This window comes from Sabethes cyaneus, chromosome 1 (assembly GCF_943734655.1).
Source record: "Sabethes cyaneus chromosome 1, idSabCyanKW18_F2, whole genome shotgun sequence".
Taxonomy (NCBI): domain Eukaryota; kingdom Metazoa; phylum Arthropoda; class Insecta; order Diptera; family Culicidae; genus Sabethes; species Sabethes cyaneus.
Window position 1 is genome coordinate 80,757,681 of NC_071353.1, and position 19,594 is coordinate 80,777,274.

Genomic DNA, 19,594 nt, shown 5'->3' on the forward strand with positions numbered 1-19,594 from the left:
AACGGATTCCATCAGAAGTAAACAAAAAGATTAACAAAGGATATTTATCAAAACATAGGTTCATCATAAGTAATTCTAACTGGTTTGTAGGAAGAAAATTTAAAATTTTGAAAATATGACTTGTTTTAAATAGTTTTGTCAAACAACTATTTTTTTGCAATTTTGTGCTTTTTCAACGGTAAAAAAGTTATCTAATCTTGCAGAATCTGGTCATACATTCTATGAAGGAATGAATCTTTGTGGTATTCTGAACAAATCGCTACCTAAAGCTCATCCGGAAACGTCCGGACTGGCATTTGCGACCCTTTTGAAAATTGTATGTTTCACATTGTTTTGAAGGAAATATCGACCATTCGCATCTAGTCGCGTACTATCTTCTGTGCAAAATAATTCACCTTCAATACAATGGGCACACTAGCAATACTACATGTCTAGGGATTATGAGGTCTGTTCTCCAAATATGTCACTATTTGAATCTACATTTCCATTCAACAAAATTCGCTGACAAAAATAGTAGGAAAAATGTTAGTTGGGTGACGGTAAAGTATGTAATAGTATGTGTGGCGCGATTGTTAATTGATAAATTGCATAACAGAAGTTATATATCACAGAGAAGACATCTGAGTTAATTTAGTGTCGAAGAATCAGTCTACTGCAGTATCAACAATTTGGTATTAACCAATGCACAGTGGTCCAGAAACGAAAGTTAAGTGGAAACTTACTTTTGCTGCTAAGCGATTTATAATAGCTCCCTACAATGTTCAGCAAAGTTATACAACTCTAAAGAACAATTAATGCGAAGTCAACGACTAAGTTCCAGTTTGGCTTGTAAACTCATAATCCATAATAACTTTTTATAAGAAAGAGATAGAAGGATAATTTCTTTGACAAAGTTGTAGCTAAAGATTATATAAGTAACTTTGCCAAAGACATAGTAGGCGTATTTTTAGGCGTTTCTAACTTACAGGGTGTTTTACAACCAGACCTCTCAAAAATCATTTTTTCGCTGATTTCTTCAAATGCAGTGGTTTTATTGCATCGTAATGTTTTACAAAGTTGGTAATCTTATCAAAAGACATATTTTTGTAGAACATTGTATGTTGAAAACTCATACGTATAACGAGTTCTAACGTTTTTCCTGTATTTTTTTAGTCTATTTTGGAATAGAATATCTCAAAAAGGGGCAAACGAAAAAAATCAAACTTGGCCGTTTCTGAAAGCTTAGAGTTTTATCTCAAACATATGTGAAAATAAAAAACTGGTTTTTTCTCTAACTCGAGTAATTTCAGTTTAATTATTTCATGTTTGACCATTTTCTACTATGCAGTATTTTTCAATATCTTCTTGAAGACGATTAAAGTCAATATGTCAATAGTAAAAAAGAAATTTATCGTACCTTGACACAATTTCTTCTGATTGTCACGTAAAATAGCCTTCGAACTCCGAATATGACATCAGTTTTCTATCAGCACCAGCTGTTTTTGATAAATATCTATTTTTCAATTTTCATTATTTTGCAAATATGCTCAATCTACCATCTACCAATCCACCAAAAAAAATATTGGCTATTTCATACGTAATATTGTTAACTGTTATTTTAGTTATGTCATTTTTTAATCGCAGGTAAGTATATCAAAACAGGCAAAGAGGTAAAAGAGAAAAAAACCTTTAGATCCTTTTCGCAAACTTCAACCACCTTATATTAGAATATCGTTGATTTGGAAAACAAAAAGGGTAGTCATTTATTTGAGAGATTCAAAAAATGTTTTGTTTTCGAAATATTTTATTATTGTTAGCAATATAATAATTTATTATATTATTAATTGGTTTGCGCTTGGTGGAAGCTCCAGAGTACGTGTACAATACGTACGATTTTGTATTGCAATGACTGGATCGGACGACAGCAGGAGGCGTTTGAATACATCCTCCAAATTGGCAAATTTTCTGGCGTGAAATTCCCTGAACTTACGAATGTATTTATTTCGCGTTTCCTGTACTTCTTCGCTTAATAACCCTATGGGTAGCGCCGTAGCCTTAATAATATCTGCGCCGTGTACTAGCATTTTATGAACAATTGGCGATATAGCTAATATAGAATTAAATGGGAAAGAATCTCCTAAACTACCGAATTACTTTCACGAACATTTTAGATACTAATTTAAAATAACAGTAACGGTACCCTCAAATCTTTTGACGAAAAACTCCAGGATTCTAATAGGATTTGCTTGAAAACGTTCCTCCTTTTTTACTACGATTATAGTCGCGTTCCTGTTCCTGAATACGTATAAGACATCAATTTTAAGACTTCTCAGCTTTCTGACACTAAAGTAATTTAAAAGATTGCTTTAGACTAGAATCAGAAATATCATTATAAAATTTAATTTCATGTGCATATATCCAAGTGAAGATTTCCATGACTATTTGTAAAATAATGAAAATTGTAAGATAGATATTTATCAAAAACAGCTGGTGCTGAGCTCCATTTGCAGAGAGGACGATACGACAGTGATTATTTGAAATCCAGGATAACTGCTAACCAGAGTACAGTAGTTCTGTGGAGACCAAGGCCCTTCACTCTAAACCACCGTCGAACTAACTACGCGTGCAATGAACCAGCCTGCCGCTGTATGCAGCTAATGAACAATTTTAGAAACATACTAAACTTAAACATGTCGACTGATACTACTAAGAAAAAACTTTCTGACTATTTCTGAGAGGTCAATTACATGTACACTAAAACCTCTGCATTTTATATTATTTTGTATTTGGTATTATAATTTTTATATTTATGTAGGGATTGGATGATGGGCGAAGCCCATATATCTTGACAATAAACAATTGTAAAAACTACCGTTATAAAAACTTATATAATGAATATTTTAGCAGTGGTTCGAAAACTAGCACATGGTCGAAAAACTAGATCGCTTAACTTATCCGGAGTTCGAATTGTGTCATGGTACGACAAATTTCCTTTTTGCTATTGACATGTTGACTTTAATCGTCTTCAAGAAGATATTGGAAAATACTGCATAGTAGAAAATGGTCAAACATGAAATAATTAAACTGAAATTACTCGAGTTATAGAAAAAACCAGTTTTTTATTTTCACATATATTTGAGATAAAACTCTAAGCTTTCAGAAACGGCCAAGTTTGATTTTTTTCGTTTGCCCCTTTTTGAGATATTCTATTCCAAAAAAGACTAAAAAAACACAGGAAAAACGTTATAACTCGTTATACGTATGAGTTTTCAACCTACAATGTTCTACAAAAATATGTCTTTTGATAAGATAACCAACTTTGTAAAACATTATGATACAATAAAATCATTGCATTTGAAGTAATCAGCGAAAAAGTGATTTTTGAGAGGTCTTTTTATAAAACACACTGTAAGTTAGAAACGCCTAAAAATACGCCTACTATGTCTTTGGCAAAGTTACTTGTATGATCTTTAGCTACAACTTTATAGAAAGAATTATCCTTCTATCTCTTTCTTCTAAAAAGTTATTATGTGTTATGTGTTTACAAGCCAAACTGGAACTTAGTCGTTGATTTCGCATTGATTGTTTTTTAGAGTTGTACAACTTTGCTGAACATTGTGGGGAGCTATTTTGAACCACAAAAAACTTTCCACTTAATTTTCGCTGCTGGACCACTGTGCAATGTCTTTTTTTTATATGAATCAGAGACAAACAAGATACTCATTGATTTACTCATGCATTTGTAGGTTTTGTAGATGGCTAAATAGTGAATAGTTAATAGAAGAAAAGCATAATTTGCACTATTAAGTGAATTGAAATGACTTGTACTGGCACCAGTTTGTTACAAAATTAACTATTTTTACGTTTCATTTCATATTCGAGCGAAATATTACTTAGGGTAGATGCTCCAGTAGTTGTGGTAGCACCAGTAGTGGTGGAAACTCGAAATATATCATAATTTTGGCGGATTTCGAGATAATTTCAGTTTTATATTGTTAAATATATATTTGTTAACAGTTTTATCTAAGACACACAGTTAAAATTCAAGATGTTGGAGCAAAAATTGCAAATTCCTTATCAGCGGACCAATCAAGTGGAATTGCTTAAGAAATTCGTAACAATCCATAGCATTTTAACAAGCCTACGCTGTTATCCACCTGCTCCCATGCTCACTGCAAGCGTTGCTAAGGCGGTAAACAACATTCCACTATTATAGGCAAATTTTCCACTATTATAGGAACATTACCACTACTTTGGGAGCACATACTAATGTCAGAAAAAGCAATATTTTAGATATATCAACCAGCAGAATCGTATAATTTTGGTAGGTATTTAAAGCCAACATTACGGTGCACCATATTATCATGTAGTTCAATTGGAAACTGATAAATTGAGCGTTCAAATTGTCTTTACACACTATCCACCGACATAATCCCTCCATTACTGGAGCATCTACCCTAATACGTAAGAAAATAATTTTGGCCTAGTTACTCCTCTGTGGAGCGGTCAATGCGGTTGCTACCTAGATTGTACTACATTTAGCTAGAAAACCGCTAAAAAGCCAATAAATGGCTAGCAAACAGTCTAACTACCATAGCAGTCCAGTAGTTATCTAAGAGGGTGCGTTAAGCACAATAGTGAGCCAGGCTTGACTCGAGTAGGGTTTTAGTGGATCGGAATCCTCACGCTTCATTTGGGGGAATCGGGATAACCAACCCCACACTACCTGCTATCTTCACAGGTTCTCAGCAGATTTCTCTACTCGTAAAAAAATCCTTTATCGACTCTTCCGTTAAATTCGCAGCTTGTCCTTGGTCAATGTTGTAGGCGTAATAACTGGAATTATTTTGGACACCTTGCGGCGCTTCCAGTTTCGACACCTTGAAAATTTCTGGAGGGGGCGTGGACCCCCAGGCACCCCTCATAGCTACACTAATGTAACTTTTTAAAGTTACAAATCTCGTATGCCCGCTTAACTTATACAAGAAATCAAATAATGATATATTACCTGTCAACGAAGTTTGAACGGCTTCCGATTTTCTTGATTCTTGAGTTGGTATACACAACGATACTGTCATTACCGCTCCAAGGCTAGTGCCTAACCACATTGTTGGAAGTGCTAATGATGGATCTGCAATAATAATTAGGTATAAAGAAAACACTATTTTATAATAGAAGATGTGCAAATACATGGACAATTTGTTTGATTGTTGAAATTTTTTATTTTTAGCGATTGAAGTAATTTGGCGCATATGCCGACATAAACGACTAAAACTTTTGAAAATTCCATTATTTTTTTTTTTCAGATTTTTTTCTGCTGTCTTTTCCGCTCATTTTGATACTAGCTTTGTAAAGATCCGACCACGGGAAGTGGCCGAAAAACGATCAGCAACCTTGACGAAATAAAACGCCGCTCCTGAAAACCCTCGATTTTCAAACTTTAGGTACCTTTTTCTCAGAAACTACACAACGTATCGGAACAAACTTTTTTTTTTGGTTTTGTTGGTAGTAGCTTGACAAAGACTTGTAAACCTTTTGAGTTTTGTAAATGAAACACAGCCAGAAACAAAGTAAAAGAATACAAAATTTGATTTTTCCAATCAGTTTCAGTCTCTTCTTCTTTTTCGTTTTTCTTAAGCTGTATTTCGTTTACAAAGCTCAAAAGTTATAAAAGTTTTTGTCAACATACTGCCAACAAAACAAAAAAAGCTTGTTCCAATACGTTGTGTAGTTCCTGAGAAAAAAGTACCTAAAGTTTGAAGATCGTGGGTTTCAGGAGTGGCGTTTTATTTCGTCAAGGTTGTTCCACGCCGCACTTGAACGCTTATGTGTATGATCGTTTTGCGGCCACTTTCTGCGGTCGGATCATTATAAAAATAATATCAAAATAAGCGGAAAAGACTGTAGAATCAAAATCTAAAATAAAAATAATAATGCAATTTTCAAAAGTTTTAGTCGTTTATGTCCCGTTAGGAGGATAGAAGAGGCGAACCAGATGTCGGCTGAAGACTTGTATTTTGAATCTAATATAAACCAAAGGGGGTTTCCGCTAGAATCCCGAACAATGAGAGGCTATATTGAACGATGACCCAGGACCATAAATTCGGCTCCAAGTTTATCTACTGGAATAGTAAAGCATAGTAAAAGGAACCCTCACTCAGTTTATTTACATTTTGTAGTTAGGCCCTTTTTAAAAGCTGGTACCGAAATGTCCGTAGAAGCAAAACTGACATCTGGTGCTAACCAAACCGTGTTTGGTCAGTTTGTAGGGGCTCACGCCATAAACCCTGGGTCAAGGAACAGTCGTTGAGCGGTTGTAAGTAGCCCGTTTTTCCTGTAACGACCGTGTTCCCCCAGTCGGTGCCGGTAATATAACGCGCCGATATTTCGTCGTTTAACCTATAAGGTGCACGAACTATTAGATTTAAGTTTAATTCACATCATTTTACAACTAAGTCTTTATCAACTTACGTTATGGAAGCACTCCTGTAGCGAATAAGTTTTGTATAACAATAGCACATAAGAACTTAGGTCTTAAGTATAATTTTAGTTATGATAAGTTTTAATTTTGATAATTATTCGCTAAGCACGTTGTACAGCACTAATTCCCAATGACAAGCCGTTTTTGATCGATGACCGTGATTTGCAATATTTTCCTTCACCGACCAAGAGACAGTTCGATCGTTTGAAGGATCATATGTCAGCCGATCATCTGACAGCACGGTGAAGCGTCGCGTTGTCAAAGTACTGTATGCGTAGGTGCGGCGTAGCACGGAGGGCGTGCGCAACACATTCATACATACATACATACATACATACATACACATATGCATACATACATACATTATACCGTGGACCCCCGTTCGTTTGACCATTTTCAATCTGAACACTTTTTAATTTGAACCCCGTTGGTTTGCACGACGTGCAAATTAAAAATGGTTCAAATGTCATTCTCAACATGACATCATTTGTTTATGTAGACAATGCACAGAAACACGATTCGTTTGTACTGACCTAGCGCGTTTAATCGGTTTCACATTTCGTTTTCCTAACGATTAAGAGAGAAATCCGATCGGAAAATGCAATATTCGCACTTGCAACTGCCAACTAAAACAAACCACCAAAACAATAACAAAGAGCAGGGCGACCAGTTCACACAGGTTTCAGCATATTTCGGGTTACCAGTTGTTCAAATTAAAAAGTAACCCCGTTAGTTTGCATGAGGAATCGTTCAAACGAACGGGGGTCCACTGTATACTATCAATCCTTGATTGGTATATTTTGGGTTTGCACGTTTTGCAAGTTTTAATATACAGTGATTAAGTGTTAAAGTTTGAATAACTTTTGAACGAATCCTCCGATTTTCAATAACTCGGTTTCGTTTGATAGATCCCAACAGTAATTTGCAAATAACAATAAATTGTAAAGTATTTCCCATTGAATTAATGCTTATATGTAACAAAAATATGTTTTAAATACTTTTGTATCACATTTCTTTATATAACTTTCAAACTACCAGCCCGTTTATCATGAAATTTGGAAGTTAAAGCTTTGAAAGGCTCCCCTTTCATATGCAATCAATTTCGTTCAAATCAGTTAAGGGACCTATGAGATAATGAAGTCCCATATTTTTCGTATTTTTATACATAACTGTTGAACTAAAAGTCCGAGCAAAATGAAATTCAATAGCGACCGATGGGACACCTAGACCTTTCATTTGACATTAAGAACATTAAAATCATTCCTGCCATCTCCGAGAAAGGAGAGTGAGATTGAAAGCGTCCTACACACACACACACACACACACACACACACACACACACACACACACACACACACACACACACACACACACACACACACACACACACACACACACACACACACACACACACACACACACACACACACACACACACACACACACACACACACACACACACACACACACACACACACACACACACACACACACACACACACACACACACACACACACACACACACACACACACACACACACACACACACACACACACACACACACACACACACACACACACACACACACACACACACACACACACACACACACACACACACACACACACACACACACACACACACACACACACACACACACACACACACACACACACACACACACACACACACACACACACACACACACACACACACACACACACACACACACACACACACACACACACACACACACACACACACGCGTGAGCAGTCGCATTGACCGTTCCCCAGACGTCCGAGCTAGAACACATCCTTTGGATTAAGTTATCTGGAGTATTTTGCCTGAGTGTGGTTGCGTGACCGTAGTGTGTGTCAATGTAGCAGTAGAAGCTTGGATGTGCTGTATTCGCCATTGCTATCATGGATTTGTTTTGTCGACTGTAGAATTTAATATTCTCGTTTTAATTGGCTGTCAGTCTATTGATAGTCGAACAGATTTTGTAGTCTTTCCAACGTTTCAACTGTTTATTTCAGTCTTCTTCAGGGATTGCTACAATGTGTTACATATTAGGTCTGTCGTAAAATGTTTTTAAGTTATACGTACAATACTGTCTGCTCTTTGTCAAGTATCTGTGTCTCGTAGAAATTACTTGTCGTTAAAATTGTTTTTGTCGCACATCTATTTTGTATAGGGATGGATTTAAAACTGTTGTCTGTCGTAAAATTTGATTTAAAAAACCTGTTATTTTGTCTAATTAACTGGATCATTGCACCTGTTTTTCCTGTATGTACACTGACGGTCTTACGTCCACTAACTGTATTGTATGTTTTATGTTTAACTGATCTAGTCTAACTGATATGGGTATGGGTGTTGGTATGTTTTAGTCTGGCTAACAATCCTGCATATGTATGGTTAATGCCATCTACATCATTTCGTTTGTTGATAGAATTGCTAGTGTTTGAAATGTGGCACATTTCTAGTATCGGTAGTGTGGATTTTTTGAAGCTGCGATCGATAATTTTGGTGTTGGTCAGATCGAATCGATGATTCTGATCTATGCAGTGGGCTATTAGAGCTGTTTTTTCTCTGAGAGAAATAATCTGGTGGTCGTTTACTGAGAGGCCGTCGTGCAACAGTTTTTCCAGCTGATTGACAGTGGTTTGATGTCCAGAGAGTCTCGTTTTTAAGTGGTTAGTGGTCATACCAATATACACTGAATCACAACTTTGACACTTAGTGCTGTATATTACGTTGTGTTGTTGTAGCGGTGGGACGATATCTTTTACTAGAGGGAGAAAGGCTCTTACATTGTTGGTAGTGGTGTATGCTAGCTTTACGTTGTCAAATTCTCTTTTGAGAATCTTGGCAATCCGAGGCGACAGGTCGGCTATGTGTGGGATGGATATGTAGATCGGTTCAGCTGGTAGATCTGTGACTGGGTTCCTCTCTGACGGTTGTATAGGCTTCGGTGTCGTGTGCGAAGTGGGGTTGCTCGATGCTGGGGTGTTTGCTTGGTGATCGGTGCTTGGTGATGGTGATCACACAGGCTAAAACAATATGCATCTCTAAATGTTAAATTAGTTATCTGGAGTAGTGTCCTGTCCGCTCACTGCCATCATGTTGCTTCTCACGCCCGCGAAACGACATATGAAGAAAGCATGTTCTGCAGTTTCCTCAACGTCCACGCATTCGGGACACGCTGGGGACTCCGCATGCCCAAACTTGTGCAGATGTTGTCTAAAACAACCATGCCCTGACAGAATTTCTGTCAGGTGGAAGTTGACTTCGCCGTGGCGCCTGTCGACCCACCCGGATAGTTCCGGGATAAGTCGATGTGTCCACCGGCCTTTTGTGGAATTAGACCATGCCCGCTGCCATGTGATCATCGAGGTCGATCTTGTGGTACTCCGTATGCCTCTAATTCCACGCTGGTTGAAGCACTCTGCGTCCTCGCTGATGATGATGCCAATAGGCATCATACCCGTTAAGACGCAGTTTGCGTCATGTGAAACTGTGCGATACGCACTCGCCACTCTTAAGCACATGAGACGATAGATGATTTTCAGCTTGGCTAGATAGATGTTGGTACCTAACGCCGATGACCACACCGGCCCGCCATACCTGAGTATGGACTGGACCACGTTGGCTAATAGCCTTCGCTTGCTGCCATATACCGCAGAGCTATTAGACATCATACGAGACAATGCCGAAATAGCTGTGGAAGCCTTCTTGCAGGCATAGTCAACGTGGCTCCCGAACTTGAGCTTGTCGTCGACCATGACTCCCAGAAGTTTTAAGGACCGCGTTGACGAAATAGTGCAGTCCCCGACGCTGATATTTGCTTGCTGTACCGACTTGCGGTTGTTCACCACGATAACCTCCGTTTTATGATGCGCTAGGTCCAGTTTCCTGGATCGCATCAAATTTTCAACAATGCTTATAGAGTGGGCAGCCGTCAACTCAACCTCTCTGATAGATTCACCATAGACTTCCAAGGTGATGTCGTCCGCAAAGCCGACTATCACCACCCCTACCGGGAACTTTAGCTTCAACACCTCGTCATACATGACGTTCCACAACACCGGGCCCAGTATGGAACTTTGCGGAACCCCTACGGTCATTGGAACGCACTTCTGACCCTCCTCCGTGTTGTAGCATAGCACACGATTCTGGAAATAATTTTCCAGACTTTTGTACAGGGACACCGGCACTTGAACGCTCCGAAGCGAGTTGGCTATGGAGTCACAGCTAGCGCTATTAAACGCATTTCTCACGTCGAGCGTGACAACTGCGCCGTAACGGATACCTGTCCTCTTGGGCTGGATTGCCACCTCGGCTGTATTAGTGACAGACAAGATGGCATCCACCATAGATTTGCCTTTTCGGAAGCCGAATTGGTTCCTTGACAGACCGTTTGTACCCTCAGTGTACTGTATGAGTCTGTTAAGGATAACCCTTTCCAGTACCTTGCCGGCAGTATCGAGCAGACAGATCGGCCTATATGACGAGGGGACACACGGAGGTTTTCCCGGCTTCGGCCATAGGACCAGGTTCTGTCGCTTCCATCTGTCCGGGAAGTGGCCATCTTCCAGGCATCTACTCATTACTGCCCCGAATAATTCGGGAGCCTCCAGAATAGCCTCTTTAATGGCCATATTCGGGATTCCGTCTGGCCCTGGTGCCTTGCTCACCTTTAGGAATTCAGCGATCTCGATGAGTTCCTCGTTCGTAACCGTCACTTCCTCCCCGACCTTCAAACCGCCGTCGCCCACGTTACTTTGGATATTCGGCTGGGAAGCCGACTATCCTACACTAAGGTCTGAGACACTGGAACGTCGACCGTAGGACGCCTCAGCGGCCTGAGGCCAGGGCCTTGGCTCGTGGCGCGGAAAGAGGCCCTCGATGATCCACTCCAGCATCTATGGCGATTGCTCTGCGGGCGCCATCACGCTCTTGGTCTGTTTTCGCCATTACGACGCTGTAGACATCACCCCACGGGCTCGCATTGGTACTAGCACATAACCTCAAAGCAGGCTAGTTTACTAGCTTTTATCCCACTCTTAAGCGCTGCGCGTGCAGCAACAAGTGCTACTCGACATTCAGCCCTGCCTTCGTCCGAACGAGCTCTTTGCATAATTCTCCTCGCACGAAAGCACGCTCCGCGGAGTTCCGCAATTTCATCTGTCCACCAGTAAGCCGGTGACCTGCCATGCCTCGGTCGACCTTTCCTAGGCATGGTAGCGTCACACGATCGCGACAGTATCTCAACCAAATGATAAGCGTTCGGATCGGGCATACCGCGATCACCGCACTCTCTTCGGATCGCTTCCACAAATACTTCGGGATCGAAGTATGATGTCTTCCATCCACGGATGGTTGGAGTATTGGCTCTACTCGCCACCTGCCGCTTCGATATCTGACCGACACCATAGCAAACCGCCTGATGGTCACTGTGAGTGTAGCCATTGTGTACCCTCCAGTCTCCTATCAGACCAGGACTGCCGAATGTCACGTCAATGATATACTCCGCACCGTTCCTACTGAAGGTACTTGTGGTGTCGACGTTGGCCAAATCTACGTTGAGCTTTGCCAGAGCCTCAAGCAGAATCCGACCCCTATGGCTCGTGCGACGACTTCCCCATTCTACCGCCCAAGTGTTAAAATCTCCCGCCACAACCACCGGACTTAGACCAGTCAGCACAACTGATACTCAGTCTACCATCCGCGTAAACTGCTCGATAGACCCTCTCGGCGGAGCATAACAGCTGCAATAGAACACTCCACCCACTTTGGCAACCGCAAATCCCTCGTCTGCGGTTGACACAACCTCTTGAACCGGGAACCTGCTTGTCGTCCATATAGCCGCCGTCCCGGACCCATCTGAGACCTAGTTGCCGTTTCCGGCAGGGACGCGATATGGGTCCGAGATGATGGCAATGTCCGTTGCCGACTGGGAAACTGCTTGGTGTAACAGCTGCTGAGCCGTGCTGCAGTGGTTCAGGTTGAGTTGTGTCACTTGCACTATGATCGTGGTTGGTCGCCGGCACACTAGCCGGGCACCTTGGACCTCCCGTTACGTGCTTTGCGTCCCGTTTACCGGTACACCTCAAGCACTGGGGAGGCTCCGCGCAGTCCTTTGCTTTATGGCCAGCACTGCCACGTCTCCTGCACAATTGGCTCCTATCTGGCCCCTTGCAGTTCCAGGCCTTATGCCCATGCTCGAAGCATCGGAAGCAAGCCACCGATTGCTTCAGCACGCTTAGTGGGCATACCGACCTCTCCACTTTTAGCCTAGCAGTTTTCAGGGCTTCGTTTCCGTCCGCCAGAGGAAGTCGTGTGGGGGCTACCTGGGTCCCGACAGGACCCTTACGCAGGCGAACCGATTTGGTTGCCACCACCACTCCACTTTGCTCTTTGAGGGCCTGTACGACCTCACACACATCGGTGATCTCATCCAGGTTTTTAAGCTGGAGAGTCATTTCTGGTGTGAGAGCACGTACCTGCACTCCCTCTCCGATCACTCCCTCCCCGAGCACTCCTTTCGCTATCGACTTGTATGCGGAACTCTTCTTGGTGGCGTCCTTCTTCAACTCAAGGATCATTTCGCCCGTGCGTGAGCGGCGAATGCTCCGCACGTCCGTGCCCAGATCCTTAAGTAGGGCATCTCCTCTCATGGCCTTCAAAACCTCCGAGTATTTCGACCCGTCGGTTTTCAGGATAAGAGCGTCGCCCTTCTTCGCTCGCTTCCTTGTCGGTTTAGATGAAGCGTTCTTTTTGGTGGAGCTTCCTCTTTTTTTCCTCTTGGCCTTGACCTCGATCCCCGGGCCACCCGTCTTGGTGTTTACCGCTGCTTGGTCGGTTGGCTCCACCAACTCGGTAGCCTGAGGGCTTTTACCGATCAGGTGTTTTTTTGGTCCACCAGGGGTGCCATCCCCCGGGGACTGTCTCAGACGCTTGGCAGATGCCTTACCGCTGTTGGTAGCGCTCTCCGTGGCTTCCAGGGCCACGTTGCGACACGCCGTCAACGAGCAGGCATCCGTTTGTGCTAACTTCGACGCCTTCACGGTCTTCACCTCTCCTGCACGCGCCACGAGTTCGTTGTGCACTTTGGTCGCTGCACGCGTTCTCCGAAGCATGAGCAGGCTCTGCTTCAAGTCCTTGGAGTAATTGCCGCGACCTGACGTGAACTCGATGATTATATCGAGTTGCTGTGACGCGGCTGCCACTTTAAGTAGCTCCTCCCTATTCTTTTCCATCGCCTTGATTAGCGATGGGCCGTTCATCGCTGTGTCTGGCGTGGCAGGCGTACCGCTGCCCTTGCCACCCACACTAGTACTTCGCGTTGCATCCTTCTCCACCCTTGGTGGAGAACGCTGGATGCCTCCCCTCGCGAACGGTTTTTCCACCGTATCTGCACTTGCTGTAAATTTGTTTAAAAGACTCATTTTGATTCTAAAGGGTCCCCCTTCAAGCCGCTATCCAAACCCATTTGAAGTAGTCGCTTTAATGATCCCATGGCAATCTATGGAACAGGGAGAACCATGCGAGGGTTGGGGCAGCACCTTATGGGCAACTGCACCTCAGAGCCAGATCGGCGTAAATCAGGAAAAAATATCTGAACCTACTCCCGCCCGGTGGTCGCCGGTCGATAGATTTGGAACGTACTTGAAGGTCTGCCAGGTTTTACGGGACGGAGACACATGCACTGTTTGCTACCTCGCCGTTTAAAGTCGCTACCACGTAACTTTACTAGGGGAGCTCGTCGCAAATGTCAGCCCTAAATCGTGTTAGGTATCGTATCCGAATCATGTCCAATAACATAGCCGCCAGTTTACCGAAGTTGAAACCTTACTGGCATCGCACTATGAGATGTCAGGCGGACAAAAATCAGGAAACTGACTTTCACTAATCATCTTAATGAAATTTTCTATTGATAGCAAATACTTCAATTAAGAAAAATCCAAAATAAGAAGTCTCTAATCGATGTTGCTTCTGAGATAGAGGCTGTCAAAGTTGAAAAACGATATGACATATACGCTTTTTGCCATTCAAACACGTTTACTTTCAAATCAATTTTTGAACACTATTTCCAAAATTAAATCTTATGTATTATATATCATGAGAAAGGTAATGAAATGAGCTTTCCGAAAAATAGATGGTTTAGACGGCTAGAGGAGAAATTATAATAATAAAAAGCATGAGAAGAAGGAAAATATAAAAAAATAAGAGAATTTTCTGCTTTCTTAGTCGAGAACTTTTTTTCTCCAGATATCTCCAGGTTAATTCCTCCTTCTGGGTTAAATCTCAGGTATATACTATCAACTTATGAAAGAATTACGTGCCACCATGCGCCATTCTGCGAAATATAGTGTTTTGAAAATGTCTAGTCATCATGGGAGATTTAAAGATTAAATATATTTCCAGCGAATAACACACACACACACACACACACACACACACAAACGCGCGCGCGGATCAACGTGCAATTATGTCAACAGAAGAAGCATACAGTATAATCATATTTAGAAACTGGATTAAACAGATTTCAATATGAAATAATTCATAGGAAGTCATCATCGAGATTTCCTCCATGCAACGTTAATGGAACTATGAAGAAAACATGCGCCCCTCCTGTTAAGTTCATCGAAGAAATGTCTTCGAAAATTTAAATTGCAATTAGGGCTGTCTAACCGGTAGTATCGGTAATACCGAAACCGGTAATACCGGCCAATTTTTGGATACCGAAATACCGGTTTTGGAAAGCAAAACAACCGGTATTTCCGGTATTTTCTAATATCCTAGTTTTTTTAAACTCCATATTCGAAGAACTAAGTTTGATAGAAGAATGTAAAATTCACAGAAAAACAATTTGGTGTTAATGCCGACGAGATTCTCCAACTGACAGCAATGGAGAATTTGAAACTGTGAGTTAAACAATTATAGCTCTTGAGCCCGTTTAAGGCACAGTAGAGTGCCTTTGCTGTAAAAATGTTTCATTGCATGAGCCAAGCGTCGCGTTTCAATTTTTTGGAACAACTTGATATTTAAAAGCCGCCAAATTATTCGATGCTCTCAGATAATGAATTTAGGAAACAAGATTAGGGCCCGGCAACATCCCTTACAATCATAAATCGTCAGTCAACAATGAAGTAATGAAACACCAGTTTCAACTGAAGCAGCGCCGTTTCGTTTTAAAACTGGCTTCAATCGACGTTAAGGAAACGGTTTTCACTTCATTATGACTACCCCTTAGTTTCATTCGTATTTTTCTATCAAATATTCAGTAGAAGGCCAGCTACTTTGAAAGCAATTGGATTAAATTTGAGTAACATTTCCTGCAATTTGACGTATATTATAATAAACCTACTCAACATCGACAATCATGCCTGACTATCAGTCGTTGTCATTTGAAACAGTCACTAAGTCGCTTCATGTATGAAGCAATCAATTATTTGCTTCAACGATACCGGACCGTGATCAGACTACGGAAATCTTCGCACTTTTTAAATTCTTGCTATCAAAGGATCGGCCAGGAAAGAATATGGAATATTTTTCAAGTCTTCCGAGTGATACCTTGATTGAACAACCAGATGAAGTCTCCAAGCCACTATCTGCAAATAGTAGGATTGACAACAGAGAAGAGAAGATACCTGTGAACGATGATGAAGAGGATGACACTGTCAAGGGTTCCGATTTGGGGATGGAGGAAAAGTTCCTGAAGAGACTGTATAGGAGACCGGGGCATTCATTATAGTGGAAGCTACAATCCTGGGATTTTCGAAAATTGTTAAAAGCGGGTTTCCCTACTATTGATTTGAAAAAATGAAAGGAAAATTCGTGATGCGCTTAGAGCCGTTCGTTAGACTTCGATGAAAGCGGAAGTTTTTCTGCCAACACCGGTATTTTACCGGTATTACCGGTATTTTCTACGCCAATACCGAAATACCGGTTTTCACCAAAAGGGCCCAATACCGACAGCCCTAGTCGGGTACGGGTTCTTAATTTTTGGTTTTAAAACCGGGTACGGGTCGGGTCGGGTATCCATTGACCTCATTTAACACTAAAGATTGTCGGGTATCCAGACCCGTACCCGTGCCCGACGGGTTGCGGTCGGGTTCGGGTATAAAAAAAATAAACTTGCGGGTTCAGGTCGGGCACGGGTTTTTATTTTTTTTCCTAATCGGGTACGGGTCGGATTCGGGTATTCAAATTTTCCATCTCTAGTACACGGGTACGCCTTCGCTCTTCTACGGGATATGAATTGTATTTGACTCATGGTTACTCTGTCTCATAACCAAATCTATCAAAGTTTGTGCTAAGTTGTTCATCTTGACCCCTTAGAAGATGTCAGAAAGTTTCGTAGTGATACACATTTCCTATATGACTATTAATATTTGAATATCAAAATGGGTACACGGGCACCCCGTCGCCCACATTAAGGTTAAGGAACAACTAACGAATAGATAGGTCAGAATTTTTACAATTTTCTCAGAGATATCAAAACTAAATATATTTCCGCTTATGTGAATGTGAGTTAGAGTGCTCCGAGGGCCAAGCACACAATTAATTTAATTATATGTCACTTCCCAAGCAACAATGTGAGTTGTATTGTACTCTTATGGCGGTTTTCAAGACCAGTTTTGGTCTTAAATGCCATCATAAGAATGCAATAAAACCCAAATTGTTACTTGGGTTCTTTGGCATGGAAAAAGAAGACTAGGAATATCTGTTATGCCGATGTCCGGCATTTTTTATAAAAGACAAATGTTCGGGTTATTAAAAAGGCTATTAGAATATTATTAAGAAGGGCTATTAGCTAATTATGCATCGGTTTGCTCAATGAAAGTTGCTATAATGGAAACAAAACAAAGATTTAATCACCATATATTCCTCCTCGGTGGAACCCTCTCTTTTCTCAAAGTCAGTTGCACAACTGCAATCGGTTTAAATACAAAAGAAACGCAACCCCTTTTATTTATTTAGATCTCTCCCTCCCTTGTTAGGGATTCCCCCCAGTGCTGATTCCCTAATGTCAAGGAACACTTGTTTCGGAGTCAGGGCTTCTCACCTGTTATGACCCCTCCCCCCTTTTGTCAACCCCCTGAATTCTGATTCCCTTATGCCAAGGGACACGTGTGCTAAGTTTGATGAAGAACCGTCCAGGTGTTTCGGAGGTATGGCCTCCTCCTGTTATGAACCCCCCAGTGCTGATTCCCTTATATCAAGGAATATGTGTGCCAAGTTTGGTGAAGATCGGTCAAGGCGTTGTGGAATTATAGTGGAACACACATACAAACGGTTATAACCACTATAACCAGTTGCGGTTATAGTGTTCTTTTATTCGCGACAAAAGTCTACCAGTTATCGTTATACTACAAATTTCTAAAAAATCTGAGGGGTTGTGCACAAGACACGACGGCATAGGTGACGTAGGACTACGTAAGTCTCTTTGTAGCGATAGTAGGATGTATCCATGTATGTAATAATACGATTCTTCATGTAGGTAGGTTGTATACGCAACGTTTATCAAAGTAGTAACATTGTATACGTTCAATCCTCAACCGATTTTGGAGTCACACTAAACCAAACAGTAAATAAGTTTTCATGATCTGTTTCTACGTTGAATAGTGCTTTTCCTCTGGTAATCGGTAGACGGTACACGAGAGTTTTCAAAAAGCTGAAAAATTTGCGCAAAACTTTTGTGCAGTTTACAAAAGAAGAACACTGATAATGAAGCATTTACAAGTTGCAGACATTTTGGAAGTGGCAGAAAATATCGCCCGTGACCAGTAAACTTATTTCCGCCATTTGTTGGTCGTCCGCAACGGAGAAAAATTCAACTTTTCCCTCGTTGCCTGTGTTATTATGGTATTAACTGGGCAAGAAAATATAATCAACTCTACAATCGTTGTGTGATTCTTAAAAGGACCGACTGTTTGATTATCATAACTCTAGCTTGCAATAAACTTGCACTAACGCACCACGGCTTGTTGCAACGGACCAGCCAGAGAGCTTCAGCATGAGTCATGAATGAAGGGTGAATGGTCATGAGTCACGATAAAATAACAGTCCAGGCCAGGCGGTCAACTGCAAGTGACATGGCATAATTCTGGTTGTTTTGTTGTCGCGAGCAGCATATTTCCTGTCAATTCCAGAACTTTAGCAGCCAAATATTCCATCACGGCAGCGAGACGAGTGCTCCAGCTCCAACACGCTCAACATACTTTCCTTTCCTCAGCAGCCGATGAACACGACCTACTGACGACGATGTGCACCGTAAGGCAAACAATGTTTCAAATACAACCTTTAAAATTATGCCACGGATGTGACTCGAAAACTGCCTGTCTGATGTGTCGCAAGCTAGCTGCTTGCCGATGTATCGCCTACGAAAACCGCTGACCTTTTTTTCGCCAAGTGGCAGTCACACCGGACGGTCGTGTTTTCAAATCGCTGCTGCGCGCGCTCTAAATAAATTTCATTTTACCGCTTAAACCGTCGTGTAAGTGTTTTTAACAATAACATAGTGACATAGTGAACACTTTTGTTTTAATTGCGCGCTTCCCACTTTTAAGTGTTTTAAGTTTTTTAGTTTTTAATATCAATCATGCAGTGCGGTGTAAAATCGTGTATCAGTTGTGACGACCGCTTCCTATGGAAGTGCGAGTACTGCAACAAAAAATATCATGCAGCATGCATCGGAGTGCAACGGCAGCGTGAGCACTTTATCACGACGTTCATGGTCCCTATGTGCGCTGATTGTCAGGAGATTTTACACAAGGAAGCCAATGTGAGGAAACTACTTCACCAACAAGCACATAGAAGCCATTAACTCTCAGACCAACGCTAACCACCGTGTTGCTGCTGACCTGAAAAAAATCTGCTTAGTATCAGAACTTTTCGATAATATCTAACAATTGCTTAGCGACGTAAAAGATACACTGGCAGTTATAAACACAAATAATAAAAATACGTGCAGCGTAATCGGTCAGCACATCAAGTCGTGTGACTCACAAGCGCACACGACTGTAACTGGCATCAACGAAGCAAACTCAATGATGTCAAATAAAATAACAACTTTTTTGGACGAACGGCTATCAAGCCTAACAACAGACATGGCTCTCTCGATGG

At 41.5% G+C, this 19,594-nt stretch overlaps 1 protein-coding gene across 4 annotated transcripts in view; it reads right to left on the reverse strand.

Annotated features, from left to right (window-relative positions):
• Positions 1-19,594, reverse strand: part of LOC128732919 (syntaxin-binding protein 5) — a 1,693,445-nt gene that overhangs the window by 689,576 nt on the left and 984,275 nt on the right. For all 4 annotated transcript variants that reach the window (XM_053826374.1, XM_053826375.1, XM_053826373.1 and 1 more), the window contains one exon: positions 4,988-5,110. In XM_053826374.1, the coding sequence (XP_053682349.1) occupies positions 4,988-5,110 (123 nt within the window). The remainder of the gene's footprint in view (positions 1-4,987; positions 5,111-19,594) is intronic.